This window comes from Balaenoptera physalus, assembly GCF_965194825.1.
Source record: "Balaenoptera physalus genome assembly, chromosome: 4".
Taxonomy (NCBI): Eukaryota; Metazoa; Chordata; class Mammalia; order Artiodactyla; family Balaenopteridae; genus Balaenoptera; species Balaenoptera physalus.
The window spans coordinates 18,284,258-18,302,884 of record NC_138891.1 but is presented as its reverse complement, the minus strand read 5'-3'; the positions used below and the strand labels follow the sequence as shown (position 1 = coordinate 18,302,884).

General features: G+C 44.4%; 1 protein-coding gene across 2 annotated transcripts in view; it reads right to left on the bottom strand.

Annotated features, from left to right (window-relative positions):
- The window catches only part of EPHB1 (EPH receptor B1), a 430,653-nt gene that overhangs the window by 41,672 nt on the left and 370,354 nt on the right, over positions 1-18,627 (bottom strand). For both annotated transcript variants that reach the window (XM_082460821.1, XM_082460820.1), the window contains 2 exons: positions 12,289-12,536; positions 4,489-4,704 (listed from right to left, as the gene is read on the bottom strand). In XM_082460821.1, coding sequence (XP_082316947.1) covers positions 4,489-4,704; positions 12,289-12,536 — 464 coding nt within the window. The remainder of the gene's footprint in view (positions 1-4,488; positions 4,705-12,288; positions 12,537-18,627) is intronic.

The following is an 18,627-nucleotide window of genomic DNA, read 5'->3' as shown; positions in this document are numbered from 1 at the left end:
ATACAGAATCCAAGATATGAGTGCCAGGTGTACTTTTTGCTACACAGGTACCATTGTGAACAGGCACTCTCAGCTCTTATTTATTTCTCTATCTCCTTATATATTGAAAACCACAAGTTCTCACAGATACCTCCAATTCCAATTCAATATCACATAATTCATTCTAGCTTTCATGCTTTCCATATTTGTACCTCCTTTACCAAAAGCTCCCATGGTCTCCAATATATTTCTCAATATCCCTGTCTATAGCTAATCTTCCAGTAGTGCTGGCCTTCCAGCCCCCTCACCCATGGGTCCTGATCCCTGCCAGGGCTTGCCTCTCTAGATCAGGACATCTCCCTTGATTGGGCTTGCCAAATGACTTTTGGATGAAAGAAAGAAGGAAGAAAGCCAAGAAAGTTTTTTTGTTTGTTTTGTTTATAAAGAAGGGAGGGAAGATATTGGAAAGGAAAAGCAAGAGAAAAACCAGGTTATTTTTCTAAAATGCAAATTCATCACCTTTGGGTCATGTGTGTGCATCTGTGTACACCCCTCCCACCGCCCACCCCCACCCCACACAGAGCCCTTGAATGACTTCTCATTGCTCTAAGGAGGTAAATTCCATTACATGCGTCCAGGAGGCCCTGCCCAATGTAACTACTGCTGACCTCCTTGGTCACTTTCCCTTCTTTCTCCAAATGTCAAGCACAGGAGTCCTCTCTCAGCTCCTCTAAAATTCCACCTTCCCATTTGACACAGAGCCTTTGTATGTGCTGCTTATGTTTCTCAGTGCTCTAACCTGCCCCATTCATTTGGGTGACTTATTCTTCAAATCTCTGCTAGAGCACCATCTCCTCCTCTGGAAGCCCTCCTAATTCCCCTAGATCTAGTCAGGCTATTTTTCTTATTTATTATTTTCTTCATGCTCTCACAGAACACAGTGGCTCTTATCTCAACTGGCAATTATGCACTTATTTGTGTATGTGTCTGATTAATCTTCCTTTTCCTCATTCGAATGTGAATAATGTGAGAATAGTAATGCTGTCTCTTTTCAATCCTAATTGTGCCTCTAGATTGTAGCCCAGGATTGGTACATAGCAGATGATCAATAAATATTTTTCATGTGAATAAATTGCATTTTTAGAAATATCAATAGTTTAATCAGCAAACATGATAATTTTCTCTGTTTTGAATAAAAGGCAAAACATGGAAGAATAATATGATAAAATGTGAAGGATCCTGAAAGCTGTTTGGTTTAGTTTATAAGCTTCATCATTTAGAAGAAACACAAAATCACAGCAAATGATCTAAATACTGTGTGCAAGAAAGTAATGTGGGGAATATTTCACTTAAGAAACTTTCAGTGTAAGACATATAGAGATTGTATGTTTGACTCACATTATTATTTAGGTGACTCAGGGTCATTAAAACGTTAGTCCTTCCAAATGTAGAGTAGAATTGCATTCAAAATCCATATGTGAGTGTACATGTATCACTGCATGTTTTGGAACCAGACAAAGTGATCTTAAATTGAAAAAACAAGATATTTGAAAAGAGCCAAAAATTTTTTTAAAAAGAAGAATGAAGAATAACTTACTTTATCTAAACAGTAAAACTCTTGCTAAAATTCTTGTAATCATATAGTAAAACTTCTGATAAAGTTACTATAATTAGAACAATATGGTTGGGCATAAGAATTTAAGTTGATCAATGGAGCAGAGTTGAGAATCAAAACATAGTTTATGTAAGGAACTTAACATATGACAAGGATAACATGTGATTCAATAAAATATGGAAAATATCTTCAATAAATGGTGTTGGTATAATTATCTATTCACCTGTATGAAAACAGGGTAAGAATATATGTCCTAACACATATTCAAAAACATATTTGAGAATAGCCCTGGTGTCTATCAACAAGAGAATGGATAAATAAACAATGGAATGTTACAGTAAATAAGAACAAACTACTTCTGCACACAACAATAGGAATGAATCTCACACACAGAATGCTAAGAGAAAGCAGCCAGACACAAAGAGCATCCTGATTCCACTTATGTGAAGTTCAAGAAAAAAAATCAGAACAGTGGGTGCCTCTGGGTGTGGGGTAGGGGAGGGACATGAGGGAACTTCCTGGTATGATGACAATGTTCTTTATCTTGATAGGATTTTGGGTCACACAGTTGCATGCATTTGTTAAAACTCTGTAAGTGTACACTTAAGATTTGTGCACTTCTTTATATGCAAATTTTACCTTAATCAAGGAAAGAACTATAAACAAATATTTAACTCTTATTAAAGATGTGTATGCTGAAGAGTTTAGGGGTGATGTGTACTAATATCTGCAACTTATCTGGAAATGCATCAACAAAATAGGATGGAGTGATGAATAGACAGAGGGATGGATTAAATAGTTATATGGTAAAGCAAACATAGCAAGATATTAATTCTAGAATCTATGTGGTGAGAATATGGCTGTCTTTTGCAAAATTCTATCAAGTTCTCTGTACGCTTGAAATTTTTCAAACTAAAATCTTGGGAAAAATAAATACATTTCAGGTGTACTAACTATTTAGATATAGGACAACCCCCTTCAAAAGACATTTTATAACTCTGAGAACTTTTAGAATAAACCAGAAAATCCAATAAGTAGAGGAAAAGATAGATATTTTTGACTAAATGAGTATGAACCAATTTTGCAAGCCAAAGGATATCATAAACAATATCAAAAGGACAATTGTATTCTTTTGAATTAAAAAAAATTGTATTTTTCTTGTACAGAAAAAGGTGAAGGAACTAATTGTATCATATATGGCAGAAAAAGAGTTAACATTTCTAACATAAAAAGAATTCCTATAAATTTCTAAGAAACCAGAAAATAACCCAATAATAACCCAATAAGAAAATAGGTAAATATATGTACAGATAATTAACAAAAGAAGAAACATGAATCCCAGTAACTGTGCAAAAAGACAGTAATATCTCCAGCAGTCAGTTGAAAATGCAAATTAAAACAAAATGAGGTATCATTTTTCACCTTCGGATTAGCAAATTTTAAAATATTGATTACTTTCAATGCTGGTGAGGATGTCGGACGATGGGCACTGTACATCCCTAGTGGAGTGTGAATGTTTACAGGCTTTCAAAGCAGCAACCTGTAGTAAGAATCCCCAAGAGACACACAAGACACAGAGAAATAGGCATAGTATGATCCCATTTTTATAAAACGAAAATTTTCAAATTTTTGAACAAAGAGAAAAGTGTGAAAGCAGACACATCTAATTGTTGAAACTGATGCTTCAGGACAGGGCTTGATAAACTATGGCTTAAGCACCAAATCTGGCAGGTCACCTGGTTTTTTACAGCCCATGGGCTAAGGGTGGTGTTCATACATTTTTAAAGGGTTACATTTTAAATGGTTATATAATCATGTGCATAATATACTCATTTGGCCTCTTGGCCAGCAAAGTCTAAAATATTTACTATATGGTCCTTTAGGAAAAATTTACCAACCCTTGCTTCAAGGGAATTGTAGGTTCTGAGTTAGTCTTTCCTCTCCTCTGTATTGTTTTGATTTTTATGATGATTATGTATTGCTTCTGCAAGCTTAAGGAATATAGGTAGGTAGGTAAGTAGGAAGATCAATCACTTTGGATGTTGTTGGGAATAGATGTAAGACGACAAAAGGAAACCAGGGAGACTAACTAGGAAGCTACTGTAACAGTCCAGGTGAAAGAGAATGGTGCTTAGAAATAGGGTGGGCACACAGCAGAGGTGGGAAGAAAGGGACAGACTTTATAGAAACCTATAGGAGTAGCTGAGGGATTGGGCACGGATGGGGAGGCACAGAGAGAACTCAAGACTGATTCCTAGGTTTCAGTCATTAGTTGAATGGTGCAACCACTGAGTTGAAGAGATGGGGGAGGGGAAATTGGAGAGTAAATTAAGAGCTCTATTTTGGACCTGTGAAAGTTCTAAAGGGAATTGTGTGAACTAGGCAGCTGGACACAGATGATTAAGCTGTTTGGGCTGTAGAGAGGGAGGCTGAGCAAGAAATACAAATTTGAGAGTACTCATCATGTAGATGGTACTTAAAGCTTTCTGGAAGTGATGGAGAAAGAGAAGAGGACCAGGAGTCTACCTGGTATCACAGTGCTCAACCCAACTGCTGCCCACTCCCTGCTGACAGCTGTCTCCAATGCCACTGTCCAAATGTTTGGATTCCCCCAAATCATCCTTTCCAAAATGTCCTCTTCATGGGCCAGAAACAGCATGGCTTCAGAGGAGACACCGACCCTTTCTCACAGCCTATGCCCCAACGCTTGCCTGGACAACCAGCTACTGTAATTTCTCCTGGATGAATGGTCCGCCCAGCACCTGGCTTCCCCCAGTGGATAGATGAGATCTGGTCCCAGTCCCTCCCAGTATGGTCTGCCATGGGTCCCTGCCATGAGCAGCCACCTTTCACCCCTGTCATACTATGACCCGAGAAGACGCAGAAGGACTCACCAAGGAGCTGGTGTAGGTGGGGTCTGAGGTGTCGTCCTGGAGGTAGCGGGAAAGGCCAAAGTCAGACACCTTGCACACCAGGTTACTGTTGACCAGAATGTTCCTCGCAGCCAGATCCCGGTGCACGTAGTTCATCTCAGCCAGGTACTTCATGCCCGCGGCAATGCCCCTCAGCATCCCCACCAGCTGGATCACCGTGAACTGTCCATCATTTTGCTGTAATAAGACACCAAGGGCAACCAGATCAAGATGGGCTTCAGTGTTTAAGCAGAAGCTGAGGTGCCAGGGCCCCACTGCCTTCTCCCTTCCGACTCCCATTCTCCTCCCTCTCCTTGAACACTCTGCCTTCTCCTTGCCAAGTCTTGTGGATTTCATCTCCAAATTACGTCTCAAAGCCATCCACCCCTCTCCACCTTCACTGCCACCATTCTAACCAACTCATCATCATCCGTCACCTGTAACAGCCTCCCTCCACCTGCCCCCGTCCCAATCCATTCTCTAAGGGCAGCTAGGGACATCCTCATAAGACGGAAATCAGGTCACATCACTGAAGCGCTCTAACGGCCTCCCACTGCATTAAGGGAAAGTGTCAAACTCCTCAGTGTGGCCCACGGGGCCCCATGGGATCAGCTACTGCCTCACCTTATGCCACTTTGTCCTGCACTCCTGCGCTAAAGCCACAGTGACTGGCAACTTTTCAATCCTCTCCCTGGCCAAGCCCTTCCTGCCTCAGGGCCCTTACACATGCTGTTCCCTCTGTCTTTTCCCCACAATCAACACCTACTTGCTTTAGGTATCCACTTAAATGTCACTCCCTCAGAGAGGATGTCTCTGTAGCCAGTCCCCTCCCCCCCACATAATTAGCACTTTCTTACTACTATCCTTCAGTGCCTGCTCTTATTTTCCTTCTTAGCATGTATCACAAAGTTTAGTTGTGTGTGTGTCTGTCTGTCTGTCTGTCTGTCTCTGCTACTTGACTCTAAGCTCTTTGAGACAAGAACCCTCCCTCTTGCAGTCACCATAGCATTCCCAGTGCTGAGAACGTTTGAGTAGACAGATGTAGCTCGATAAACATATGCTGGATGAATGGCTGGTACATCTCTTCTTGTCTCCAGAATTAAATGTTTACGGTGTCTTGCTCGACAGTGGATAACACACCTGCCTCAGAGGGCTGGATGGTCAGGAGAAGCGCACACACTGTGTCTGGCTTGTAGACTCTCCCTCCCAGTGAATGGGAACTGTAGCTGCCCCTCCTCCTGCCAGCCTGAAGTGCTGCCTTCTCTCCAATCACAGTTTATTACCTGGATGCCCTCCCTCCTCCATGGTTAGAGGACAGGCTCTTCTGTGAGTGAATGTGTGCCTTCCTCCACCTCTCGAAAGCCCCTGAGTCTGGGCTCTGCACACACTGGTTACATCAGTGGACCTTGGGCCATGCTGCCAAGAACATATTTTCCCAACTAGTCCAGCCCCAGCTGCTCCCTAAAGGGTTATGAGTTGTATTGTGTAAACAGAGCATGGCCCAGGCATTGAGATGCTCTGAGTAGGGGAGAGGGGGAAGGAGGCGGGGCACCCTGGGCTAGTCCAGTTCCTGCTGAACAAAGACCTTGGGCAAGGCAGTCCCTCCCTCTGCCCCAGGGTCCTCCTGTGAAATGCAGGAAGCATAAACAGTGTGAGGAGTTCCCATTTACTGAGCACCTACTGTCTGTGAGATGGTACCCAATGCACTCACAAGCATTATCTCACTAATATGTATGGGACACATCATTTATGCATGAGCTCCTGCAAAAGTAATTTTCTATGCAAAAATAAGTAAAGAAAAATAAAAGAGCTGTTATAAAAATACACTATTTATTAGGGGAAAATAATCCAACAATTGAAAAGTCTAACAACGGTAGCATGAATTGTTGAAGACTTTGTTCCTCATGCAAGATTGCAAGCCCGAGGGTTGGTTATGCCCCTCGCTCAGTTGAAGGAGTGGAGCAAACTGGCACTCCCTCCACTCCTTCCTGAGCCCCCAACCCCCACCAGAAGGAGGACCCCCAAACACACTGAGTTTGACATACTCCAAGTTCCAAGTTCTCACTCAAACCTTAACCACCTCCCAATCTGCCCAGAATGCTTCCCCTGCAATATTTGCTTCTAACCAACTCCAAAAGAAAGTGCAGAGCTGCTTTTTGGAAACTGATTGGTTTTCAGCACATGGTGCCCATCTGCCAGAGCTGGATGTGCCGTGAGTGATGCAAATCTTGCTCACTAATGAACTTCACTCCACACCTCCCTGAGAAGCTAGCCCAGATTTCCCCAGCACCATCATTTCTCTAAGTAGGTCTCTGGAGATCTGCCTCCCCAGAAAGTTGTCATACGACTTCCGTATATTAGAAAATATATTTCAGCCACAAGTCCCAAGGGTCAGATTTTTTCAATTCAGTTTGTTCCTTCTCCTCTGTAAGTGGAGACAACAATGTGGTTAAAAATAAATGTCTCCCTACAGAAGCCCACTTGTAGACAGATGTTGGGGAGGGCACCGGTGCTGGTTGGAAGCAGCTTTGCCAAGAGCAGTGTTGAAAGCTTTTGCAGATTTGTGTCTATGTTTCTACTTTAAGTCATTGAAGACTTCACTGAGCTGCTTCATTTTCTGATTTGTTTGAATGTTTAGATCAGTCATCTTATAGATTCTGGTGTCGACAAACAGCAAAAAGTGATTAAAAGTTCAGGCTTTGGAGCCAGACAGACCATGGTGGGTCCGGGCTCTGTCTCTCACTGGCTGCATGCTCTTGGGCAAGTTATTTAACCTCCAGAGCAGTGATTCCCACATCTGTAAAATAAGAACAGATTGCCCATTCTTCCTGAGATTTGAGATTCAAGGTTAAATGAGATAATACATGTGGAGGGCTTAGCTCAGTGCCCCATGAATACTAAGACAGCAACAATGACTGCTGGAATTATCAGCAAGGCCATAATGTCTCACAAATCAGCTCTCCCATGAACCCCAGATGCCTGGTGAGAGAGACGGAGGACACCTTGGACGAGGACTGCAGGTTCCTCCTGGCTTCCTGGGTGTGTGGGGCAGACATCCTAGGATCACTGCCCTCAGAGAGCTTAGTTCACAGGGCATTCTGAGCTCAGCAGTTTGGCATCTGTAATAATCATCCCCACCCTAACTGTAGTAGGAACTAATAATGCAGGCCTGAAATTAGGATCAATTAATCTACAAACTCTGATTTCTTCCCTTCTTGGCCTTTGAATGGCAAGTCATACTTCATGGAATATGTTTTCATCCTTAACCCCAGTCCTGTAGAGTAGGCAAGGCAGGCAATATTACATTGTTTTCATAGAGAAGATAAAGGAAGTCCAGAAAGTTTAAGTGATCAGCCTTAAATCACTCTGTGTGATTTTGAGTTATAACAAGAATCTAAGTCCAAACAGCAAATTGCTTCTCCATTTACATTTCATCTTTGATCAATTGGTAATGGCTGTCTCAAATGTTGTGTGGAGAAGTCTGTGTATAAGCTTTGTAGGAAGAAGATCTATGATTGATTTATGATGTCTGCCATGGCCATAGAAATAGAAAGTAGAAATGTGTACCACAAATATGCTACTTTATCTGAATCTTTTATAATTCCTGTCCAGTGCCTTTTTCACTGGAAAATGCTGACTCTACAACACATTTTCTTTAGAATCTTCAGGAGAATCAGATATCATGATAAGACAGTCATACCTGTTGCATCCATAATCTTGGAAACTTAGAGATATAAACATATTAAGATTTTCTGACATGTCCAGCTGTTTTATGTTCACTTCATTGATATAAACTCCCCAAAAAGAACTTTCAGAGATATGAGCATCAGCATACAAAGATAAACAAGACAGAAAAAAGAAAAACAGATTTCTTAGAACTTTGGGAAAGGATGTGATTCTGTGCTGAGCACATGGTAAAAACACAGTTTGTAGAGGAAATACAGGCTGGGTGAAGTGATTTAAAGTTTCTTCCTTTCATGAAGTGCTTTCTGCTGAAATTGCTTTTCTGCAAATTCACTGAAGCCACTTGCTGGCCCTTTTATTAGCCAGGAAGGATTTAGGTATTTCAACTTTCATTGACAAACCCACTTCAGGAAATGAAACCCTTATTTGATTTGTTTGAAGAGAATGAATCATAGATTTTTTTTTTTTTCCTTACCTGAAAGAGCCCTTTCAAAATCATCCAGCTCAATGCCTTTAGTTTATAGATTGGGAAATTGAGTTAACGGATTTGCTCAAGGCCACAGGGTGACTCATAGCAGAGCCCAAAGCTGGGCCTCAGTCTCAGAACTTGCAACCTGGTATTCTCTTTCTGACAACTGGCTTGCTGTCCTCTAGCTCCAGCCCATGAATGAGCATCCCATGAATGATAAATGTCCCCATTTGACATTGCTCAGTGACTTCCAAGAGTCTTTCAGTCATGACCATCTGTGAATGAACCAGCAGTAACCACAAGGTCAAGCTTTAGCCATGAAGGCCTTATGGAGCAGGTCGACCTTCTTGGCTAAGGCATAAAGCATTGAGGAGGGCTTCAGGGCTTGTGCCTAAGATTATGGAAGAGCTACCAGGTTGAATCCCCTGAATCTGAGTGCCAAGAAGGAAGTATTTAATTATGGATTTGCAGTCTACCTAACCCATGGCACAGACATTTTTTAAAAAATGGATAATTATGAACCTACTGAATGTGTGGTTAAAGAATAATGGTGTTTCCAATCCCTCCAGAATGTGAAGAATTCTGAGTCCTGCAATGAGTGAGGAGCAGTGAGCAGACTGTGAGAAGCCCTTTCCGATGTGCTCCCTGGACCCTCGATGCCCAGAGCCTCTGAGACACCGATCCAAAGCTGGAGTTGTGGTCACTCTCCAAAGCCACCACGTCTGGTGTGAAAGGACCAGTGGGGGGTCGGGGAGGAAGCAGGTGCACAAATTGAAGACTAACCCTTTTCCTTTCTTCTCTGAATGGTGATCTTAAAAGTATACTACCTCCCAGAAGATGGACCCTGCAGGACGGAACTGATGACCCACTTTTCAATTTTATCAAGAAGCAAATACATCAATTAATGCTGCTATGCTCCAGGGTTTGGTAGTAAGGCTGAAATTAGATTTATAGATTACCTGCCTCCGTGCCGGGCGGGGAGTCGGACATGCTTCATTTCCCTCAGCTCCCAGCACTGCCTGCTCTGGCCGCTCCCTTCTGGCCATCCTTTCCCCTCTATTTCCCTGTGCTCCTCTCTCGCCCCTAGCTTTTCTCCCACTGCCTGGGCTGCACTGTCATGAAAAATAACTGGCATCCAACCTGCCCCCATGTCCTGTGCCCCCAAAATGGAACAGGTGTGTGCAGAGCAGCGGTGCGGGGTTCTGATTTTCCGCAGGCTCCTGAGAATGAATCTTCCTGTTCACCTGTGCGTTCCAGGGAAAGAGTCTGACCACAGTCTCCAGATCGCGTTGAGAGTCTCTGTGAAGCACAGACAAGTGACTTGCAGGAAATAATTGACTCCTGATAGGTCCGGAGGCTGGTTCCAGAAAATACTTTTCCTTCTAACATTACCTCCTATTCACGTTTATTTGGCTGACACAAGAGGTCTGGCTACAAGGACAAGAGACCGTGTACACTCAGCAAGCTGCATCTCTCCTGCCATGCCCAAACGCTTTTGCTCCAGAAATGGTTCTTCATTCAACTAGCCTCGACCCGGTGCTCAGTGTGCTAGGTGCTGGGGTTTCAAAATACAAAGCATAACCCACACCCTCAAGGAGGCTGTACCAGGCAAAGTACGTGGGGCCCATCACCTACATCAGCTGTCCCACACCCCACCAAACAAAAGCCACTACTGCCTAATGACCCAGACGAGGCATAATGTGTGTGCTCCTCCTGCAAAGGTGGCTTCAGTGTGCACACATGCAGCTTCTAGACACGTCCTCAGCTCCCCTTCCACACTGCAGCCCCCAAACTCTGCTTCTGAGCTTTGGAGCCACCAGGCAGCTGCTGACAGATTACCGAATAGGCCACGCTGACTTTGGCCTATGCACACACAGCTCCACTATTCTGTGAGCCTACCTGCCCATTCCTGACCTGTCTGGCAAATTCCTCCTTCTCCAATATCAGAGAAATTCTCTCTCTTCCTTGAAGGCTTCCCTGGCTTCCTCGGGAAGGTTTCAGTTCTTCTTTATGTGATACCTCTGTACTTCATGTACGGAAACAAAACGTATAATCCAGGCAGATGATTGCTGGAAGCTTTGGGCACTAAGGTCCTGGGCGTCAGAGGCATCTATGCAGGTTGTATTCTCTAAAATGGATATAACAGGACCTCCCATCCCTTATGTGTAAGAAGGCTGCTGTCCCCCATCAAGATGTGGGGCATGTTTCTTCCCCTTGAATCTGGGTGGGTCCATCAATGTGGTTGAAGGATGCTGTGTGACATTTCAGGCTAGGTTACAAAACTGATACAGCCTCTGCCTTCTACTCTTGGGATGCTTGTTCTTGGGACCCAGCTTGCTGTGAGGAAGCCCTAGTCAGCCAGGGGGAGAGATGCCAGCTGATACCCAGCATCAACCATGGGACAGATGAATGAATGAGGCTTCTGACGATTCCAGGCCTTAGCCCTTGAGCTGCTCCTGCTGACAACACAGGGAACAGAGAGGTCTCCACCGAGACCTGCCCAATTTGCAGATTTGTGAGCAAACCAAATTGCTGTTGGGCTAAGTCACTAAAATCTTGGGGTGACTTGTTCCACAGAATTAGAGCAATGTCTCTTTCATCAATATACACCCAGTTCCCAGCACAGGCCACCTCATGACTGTTTCAATGAGACTATACAAATGGTCCTTTGATCTTCAGCCATAGCTACTGTTTGGTAGCTTTGGTGATATGCATACCTGGCTACTTAGTATTACTCTGAAGCCCTTGCTCAGAAGGTCCTGCCCCATTCTTTGATGCCACTCCCTGCACCCTCTTGCTCCCAGGCTGCCCAGCTGCCCCTTTGGTCCGAGGCAGGCCTTGCTCCGCGGCCTGTGGTCAGACAGCTTCTACCCTCCAGACATGAGCACCTCGGCCACGCTCACTCACTCCCTCTCTGAATAGCTCTGGGATGCCTCACAGAAGTGAAAATGCTTCCATTGTGGCTGCATGTGGGCATGTTCTGACAACGGTCCTTTACAGACCTCCTGGCCACAGGCCTTCAGGGACCCGCACCTCTGCCGCAGGTGGTTGGGAGCCATAGTTCTCCATCAACTCCAGGAAAGACTTGTGGACGCCTGTGACACACTCTTCCCCTGACCTGCCCAGAAGCGCCTCCTCAGAGGCCGGGATGCCCAGGCGTCAGAAAAGGGCAACCTGTTTTATCTCTGAACTGTGAACTAAGAGAGTTATCTGGGAGGGCGTCTATGCTGGGGAAGAGGCAGAGCTGGCCACTGGCGTCTGCGTGAATCACGCAGGACAGCGTAGCGGATGGAAGTCTCTTCAGTCTCTTCAATGACACCGATGACCATTCTCTGTCCTCCTCTATTCACTCTTACTCATCCAGCAAGCACTTATCCAGGCCTGGCTCGATGCCATCCTCCTGCAGAGGGGTCCACATGCTCTGCTTTGTTCTTTCCTTTCAGCAGCAAATCTGTTAACCTCACTAACATCTTCAACGCCCACCAGCATTTCATCGGGGATTCCTGAGCGGCAGGTTGTCCTCACACGGACACTTCTCCCCAGCCCACTACGGTCTGCCAGCGTCCAGCAGCGCCAGCATCATCCATGCTTTTGCCCTGAGGAGTAAAGGTGAGCTGAGCTGCTCTTACCCTGAGGAAAGAATCCAAAGCACCATTCTCCATGAACTCTGTGATGATCATGACCGGCCGACTCTTGGTGACCACGCCTTCCAGGCGAATGATGTTGGGATGGTCGAACTGGCCCATGATGCTCGCCTCGCTCAGAAAGTCCCGTCGCTGCTTCTCCGAGTACCCAGCCTTCAGTGTCTTGATGGCCACGTAGATTTCCCTCTTGCCTGGAAGTTTCAAACGCCCCTTGTACACCTCTCCAAACTCTCCTGCAACAAGAACGCAATTATTACTCACATCCTTCTGTCTGTGGAACCGTGAGGGGAGGCAGCTTGTCAAGAACAATGGTGCTCCAAGTGGAACGGTGATTAAGGTGGCAGAAAGGAAATAGTGTCCTCTCATTGTAACTGTGACATCCCAGCACTAAGCAGTTCACGGCAAACACAGAAGGAATACCCAAATATGTTCTTTACCTCGGATCTCAGCTTGGGTAACTAAAGTGAAATTTCAGACTCTATATGGGTTTGTTTTTCCTCAGGTTTGGTTTTTCATTTGTATCCCAGCTGAACAATTGAAATGAAATGGTCAGTTTCACTGTGGCAGAATCATAATTCATTTTTAGCAGAGCCTAGTGCAAGAATGTCCAGGGGCTATGGGATACGTTCAGGTACTTTAGTCCTCTGAATGAGATGTATAGCGTTTATGTTCCTACATTGCCCTGAAAGTGTTTGTGTCTATTGGGTACCTCGGAAAACAGAAACTGAGGCGTTAGGAAGGTAAGTTAGCAGACACTGTGCAGGATAAAGGGGAGAGAAGTAGGATTGCCAAAGTCCCAGATCATGGTGCAGACCTGACTTTATGAAAAGAAGGAGGAAGCAGGAGTGGGCAAGGAGAGGCCCAGATTGCAGTGCAGACCTGGTTGATGCAGACCTGACAGTCTCATCTAACCCAATGAGGAGCTTCAGAATAAAGAGTGACCGTTCCAGAAAGGCCCAGGCCCTAGCATCCCACCGTGCTCAGTCACTGACTGGGGCTGCCAGAAAGAGCTGGGTCCCTGCGAGAAAGCCGAGGCAGATCTTGAAGGCACTGCAGCAGGAGGCTGGCAGCTACCTGCACTCCTGGCAGCTGAACAGTAAGTGGCTTTTTCAAGCAGACACGAGCTGCACACCTCCACGGGTGCCACAGCATTTAAACATTTTTGCAGTAAAATCACCAAGAGTAAAAACAATTCTGGTGACACTATTTCACAGCTGCTTAAAAAATCTGTTGAATCCCATTCAACGTGCTTTCAAAAGTTATCTTATGATTTAACTTGGTTTTGTAACTTCAGTTCTTTCATGTGAAGCAGTTTAGAATCTACTTGTAAGTGCATCACAGAAACGGGTGTCAAAGGCCTGATAGGAGAAACATGGCTTTCTGCTGGGAAAACTTTCTTTCTCACTTTCAGCTTCTGGAAGACGATGATGGAGCAAACTGTGAGCAATCAGATACGTTACTGACCGAATTAGAAAAGCAAGTTAACATCTGTGATTTAGTTGGGAGCTTCTTGTATTTTCTGCTGTATAGGTTGGAAGGAAGCTGCATGAAAGGCCTTTGGATGCAAAACTGCTCCAGAGTCTATGGAACTTGTTAGAATCTAAGGCTGGAGTAGAGGTTGGCTTAAGCACCATTAGCAAGATTTCAGTACGGACCTAAGATAGACAGCATGTGTAATACTGGTTTTGACATGAGACCACAACTGTCTGAGGTCAGACCAAGTCTCATTCACGTCCATAGCTTGTACACACCACTGCAGTGTCTGGTATGTGGTAGGTATGCCAATAAAAGTTGGGGTATCTTATTTATTATTATTTGCTTGGCTTCGTTCATTCTTGGGTTACAAACTGCTGGAGGCTCCAAAGGAAGTGGAAGTACCAGTATTTACATTTTTACAAAAGACTGTTTATGGCAGCATCTCCTTCAACAGCCAAACACCATATGACCATAACCAGGGGGATGGCTGGAAAGGGACAGCCATCCTGCAGAATGCTATGAGCTACTGAAAACTAATAGATGAGTGAGATGTATTGGCTTCAAAATTGTCTGCATTACTTTGCTAAGTGAAGCAGAAAAGAAGAGAAAGTTATATTAATAGGATGTGGTCTGTAGAATATGCCCATAGGGGGGTGGTGTATGCCAAAAAAAAAATTATGGAAAAAATTCATAGCAAATTTATTTTCAACTTCAAATTATTTTAAAAATTGGTTACACTAGAATGGTGGGAATAAGAATGGGGAAGTATGGATTAGTAAACTTTAGTTACTTTTATGTTTAAATTGTTACAATAAGCATTGTCTTTGCAGTTCAAATGAGTAAAATTTAAAGAAAAGTACTGAATAACAACCACCTGTCATATATGTGTGTGCTTCTCTATGTATATATATTTGTGTAGAGTATGTATATGTATGTATGTATACATACTTGTGTATATACATGCATATGTGTATGTGTCTATATGCATGTGTGCATATATTATACATATGGATATGTCTCTATATATTTTTGTATGTATATATATGTGTCTGTGTATACAGATATATGGAATCCATCTCTCTGACACCTCCACCTAGTAGGTATTCAATAACTATGAGCTGAATGAATACAGATTGCATATTTAATAAGTATGCTAATTGAAGAATATCAGTATTTCTTCCTTGTTGTCATACTAATGAGTTCTATTTTCTTTTAGTAAAAAGACACGGTTGAGAGTGAGGGGAAAGTATGTTAATATTTCTTCTTGGGGGAGATAGTGCACCAAAATGTCTTGACTACCTGCTCTGTGCCAGGTACCGTGCTGGGCTCTCTGCATGTCTTAATCCTCACAGCACCTTCATGAGCTGGGTATTATCATGCCCATTTTACTAATAAGGAAACTGAGGCACGAAGAAAACATGCCTCAAACCCCACATGTGTGAGGCAGAGACAGGGATACTCCCCAGGCCTATCCCTTTTCCTGCCATACCGCCTCTCAGAAGGTGTGTTCGGTTAGCAGTGAAGTCACAACGCAGGGACCACTGTGATCCAACTGTGCAAGTCCTAACCATTCATATGCAGTTACTGTTATAGTGACTCAGTAACCAGGGAACAGCAAACACAGTGCGATTGTGACAAGCTGGGATCTGGGACCCTTTGCTGCAGTGCTGCAGTGCTTGCACCTGGACACACGTCTCCTCAAGCAACAAAATACAAAGAAACTGTATAGGACTAAAAATAACTGCATGCATGCGCAGTTTGGGCAAAATTACGGACAAAAGATACAAAGAGACCAAAAAACCCAACTGCCACTTTTGCAGAGCCCGGAGCGAGAGCAAGGAGTCAGGAGCAAAAGCAGGGTACCGCGCGTGCCCCCTGCACACCACACCTCCTAAGGGGTGGGCAAAACACCTAAGCCACCCCTCCGGCCCGACCCCTGCGCACACACCATATAAGGAACCATATAGCTCCCTCCTGAGGGAGCTAGCAAGCAGGGAAACTGCTGTTTGTTCTCACTGCCCTCTGCTGTAGCAGGGGTCACAGTAAAGCCTTGCCTGAATTTCTTGTCTGGCCTCTAGTCAATTTTTATTGATTGGGGAAGGCCAAGAACCCTGGCTGGTATCAGGACTACCTTACAGACAAATATCATATTCATGGAAAGTTCCTGCCCGGCTAGTCAGATGAGATCAGAATATTTAGGAATCAGAATATTTATCAATTTCTACACATCAGTCTGGGGAGTGTGTAAAAGTGCCCCAGGTGAATCTGCTATTCCCCACAACATACACATAAACTCCCCAGTTGAGGACTTCTGTTATATACCAGCGTTCCCGAAGTTGGCTGCCCACTGCAACCCCCTGGGAAGCTTACAAAGCACCGAGGCCTGGGTCCCACCTCCAGGAATTCTGTTTAGTTGGTCTGGGTGCAGCCTGGGCATGGACATAGTTAAAAGCTGCTCACAGGAGCAGCTACGTAATTTGCAGGGCCTGGTACAAAATGAAAATGCAGGACTCCCTGTTCAAAATTTATTAAGAATTTCAACACTGTGACAGCAGAGCATTAAACTAAGTGTGGGCCCTGCTGAGCATGGGATTCCATGCGACCACACAGGTCCCATGAAGCCAGGCCTAGCTGCCCAGGTGGTTCTGAGGAACAGCCAACGTTGAGAGCCATGGGTCTGAACCACCCAAGCGTATTTCAAACGGATTAGGGAACTGCTAAAGGCCCTGGAGTACCTGGAATTCATCCCTACACCTTTGAATTCATTTGAAAGCAGTGCTTGCCTACAAGCTGCCTTTCACTGCACAGGGCCTGACACATAGTGTGGGCTTTGTAGCTGTGAGTGGAGAGAAAGAAGAGAATGAAGCAAGAAATCAATGAAGGTGTGGCTTTGCAAAGTCGTATCTGTATAGAACAGTGTGGGCTACGTACATTCGTTTCCTAATTGACAAATGTCATGTCCTTGTTTAATCTTTGTGGCTGACTGGTCTTCATGTGCAGTGTTCCTAATACTTTAGCTCTAAATTATATCCTCTGTAGGGGTCTCATCATATAGCTTTTTGAAATTATAAAATAAAAATGTGCTCTCCTGAGAGGATTTTTAGGGCAGTGAAATTACTCTATATGAAATTAAATGGTGGATACACGTCATTATACATTTGTTCAAATCCATAGAATGTACAACATCAAGAGTGAACCTTCACTATGGACCTTGGGTGATAATGATGTATCAGTGTAGGTTTATCAATCGTAACCCATGTACCACTCTGCCGGGGGATGTTGATAATGGAGGAGGCTATGCATGTGTGGGGCAGGGCGTATATGGGAAATCTCTGTACCTTCCACTCAATTTTGCTGTGAACCTAAAACTGCTCTAAAAAATAAAGTCTTTTTAAAAAAGAAAGTGCTCTCCTTGGGTAGGGAGAGATGGGTTCTGTATCGTTACTGCTCTTGGAAATCTGCTCTATAATCACTGGAAAGCAGTGGCTTAAAGGATGGTGATTCTGTAAAAATAGCTCTTTTCCTGTGTCTGACAAAGAAATTACTTCATATTCCCCAAGCCCGGAGGTTTTCAAACCACCAACTGCAAAGGAAGTCACTTAATCCACAGTCCTTACTCGGAGGCTGTGCTCCACCCTGTAATTAAGTGGCCCTCATTGCAGCTGGGGCAAACTCTGGCCAGAAGAAGAAACTCTGGAGGAAGAAGCTTGAGTCTACACCATCCTCCCTTCCTTCTCCGCCCGCTGGACTTGGGGCAGGGTGCTTCTCTTGTTCAGCCTCAGCTTTCTCAGCTCTGTTGGATAAAAGGAACTGATCAACTGTGGGGCCTTCCTAACAGGGCGTAAGGTCTCTGAAAAAGTGCTTTGTAAACTACACACTGTTGGAGACACAGGTGGGTAGTGATTTTAAAAAGACAAGCCAGGGGTAGAGAGTGGGGTGGGAAGTGAGGGTAGGGTCATGGGGTAGGGAGTGGGGATGCATAGTGGAAGAGAAAAGGGAGCAAATGTAGGTTTCTGCAGCCTAGCGGGACTTGAAGGAGGCTGATCCAAGACACAGCAGAGCATCTTGCCAGGGATGCTGGGAAGTCTCCCTGCCAGGTATCTGGGCATGGAGAGTGTCTTCAGGTAAGCCCGGGGCATTAAAGTCTGGGGGCTCTGGCCCCCTAGCACCGCCACAGACTCCTAGGGAGTGGGAATCGATGGGCCCTTTCTAGTAGCAAACAGAAAACCAAGACCTTGTGTCACTTACAATCTGACTGCTGTCACCTGTGATCTTTGACTTCAGGTTCACATACTTTGCTCAGGGAACTATTTTTGCTTTTTGGACACCTTTCCTGTCATTAGGGCCAGAACTTGAGGTCTGTGGTGCTTCGATTTGCCATGATCTGAACTCTATAGAGCTTTCTTTCATATGAGCTCCAAAACATGACCATCCATTTTTCATCTTTTTAAGAAAAATTCTTAATGCCTAAAAAATATTTTCAACAAATGAAGCATTAGTATTATATTTATTTATTTTTATTTTGGCCGCACCGTGAGGCTTGCGGGATCTTAGTTCCCCAACCGGAGACTGAACCCGGGCCACAGCAGTAAAAGCACTGAGTCCTAACCACTGGACCACCAGGGAACTCCCCAGCATTATATTTAAAATAGATACTTACAGGAAATGACTGGGTAGTGGTTATGGTTGGTTCTCTCTATACAGCTCGTTGACTGATAGTAATTGCAGCCGACCTAACTTTGGTCTGGCTGTACTGTGATTGGCACACATCTTTGCAGCTGACCTTGGACCCTCTCCTACAGCCGAACAACCTCTTGGCTAGGACTGGCACTAAACTAGCTCCAGCTT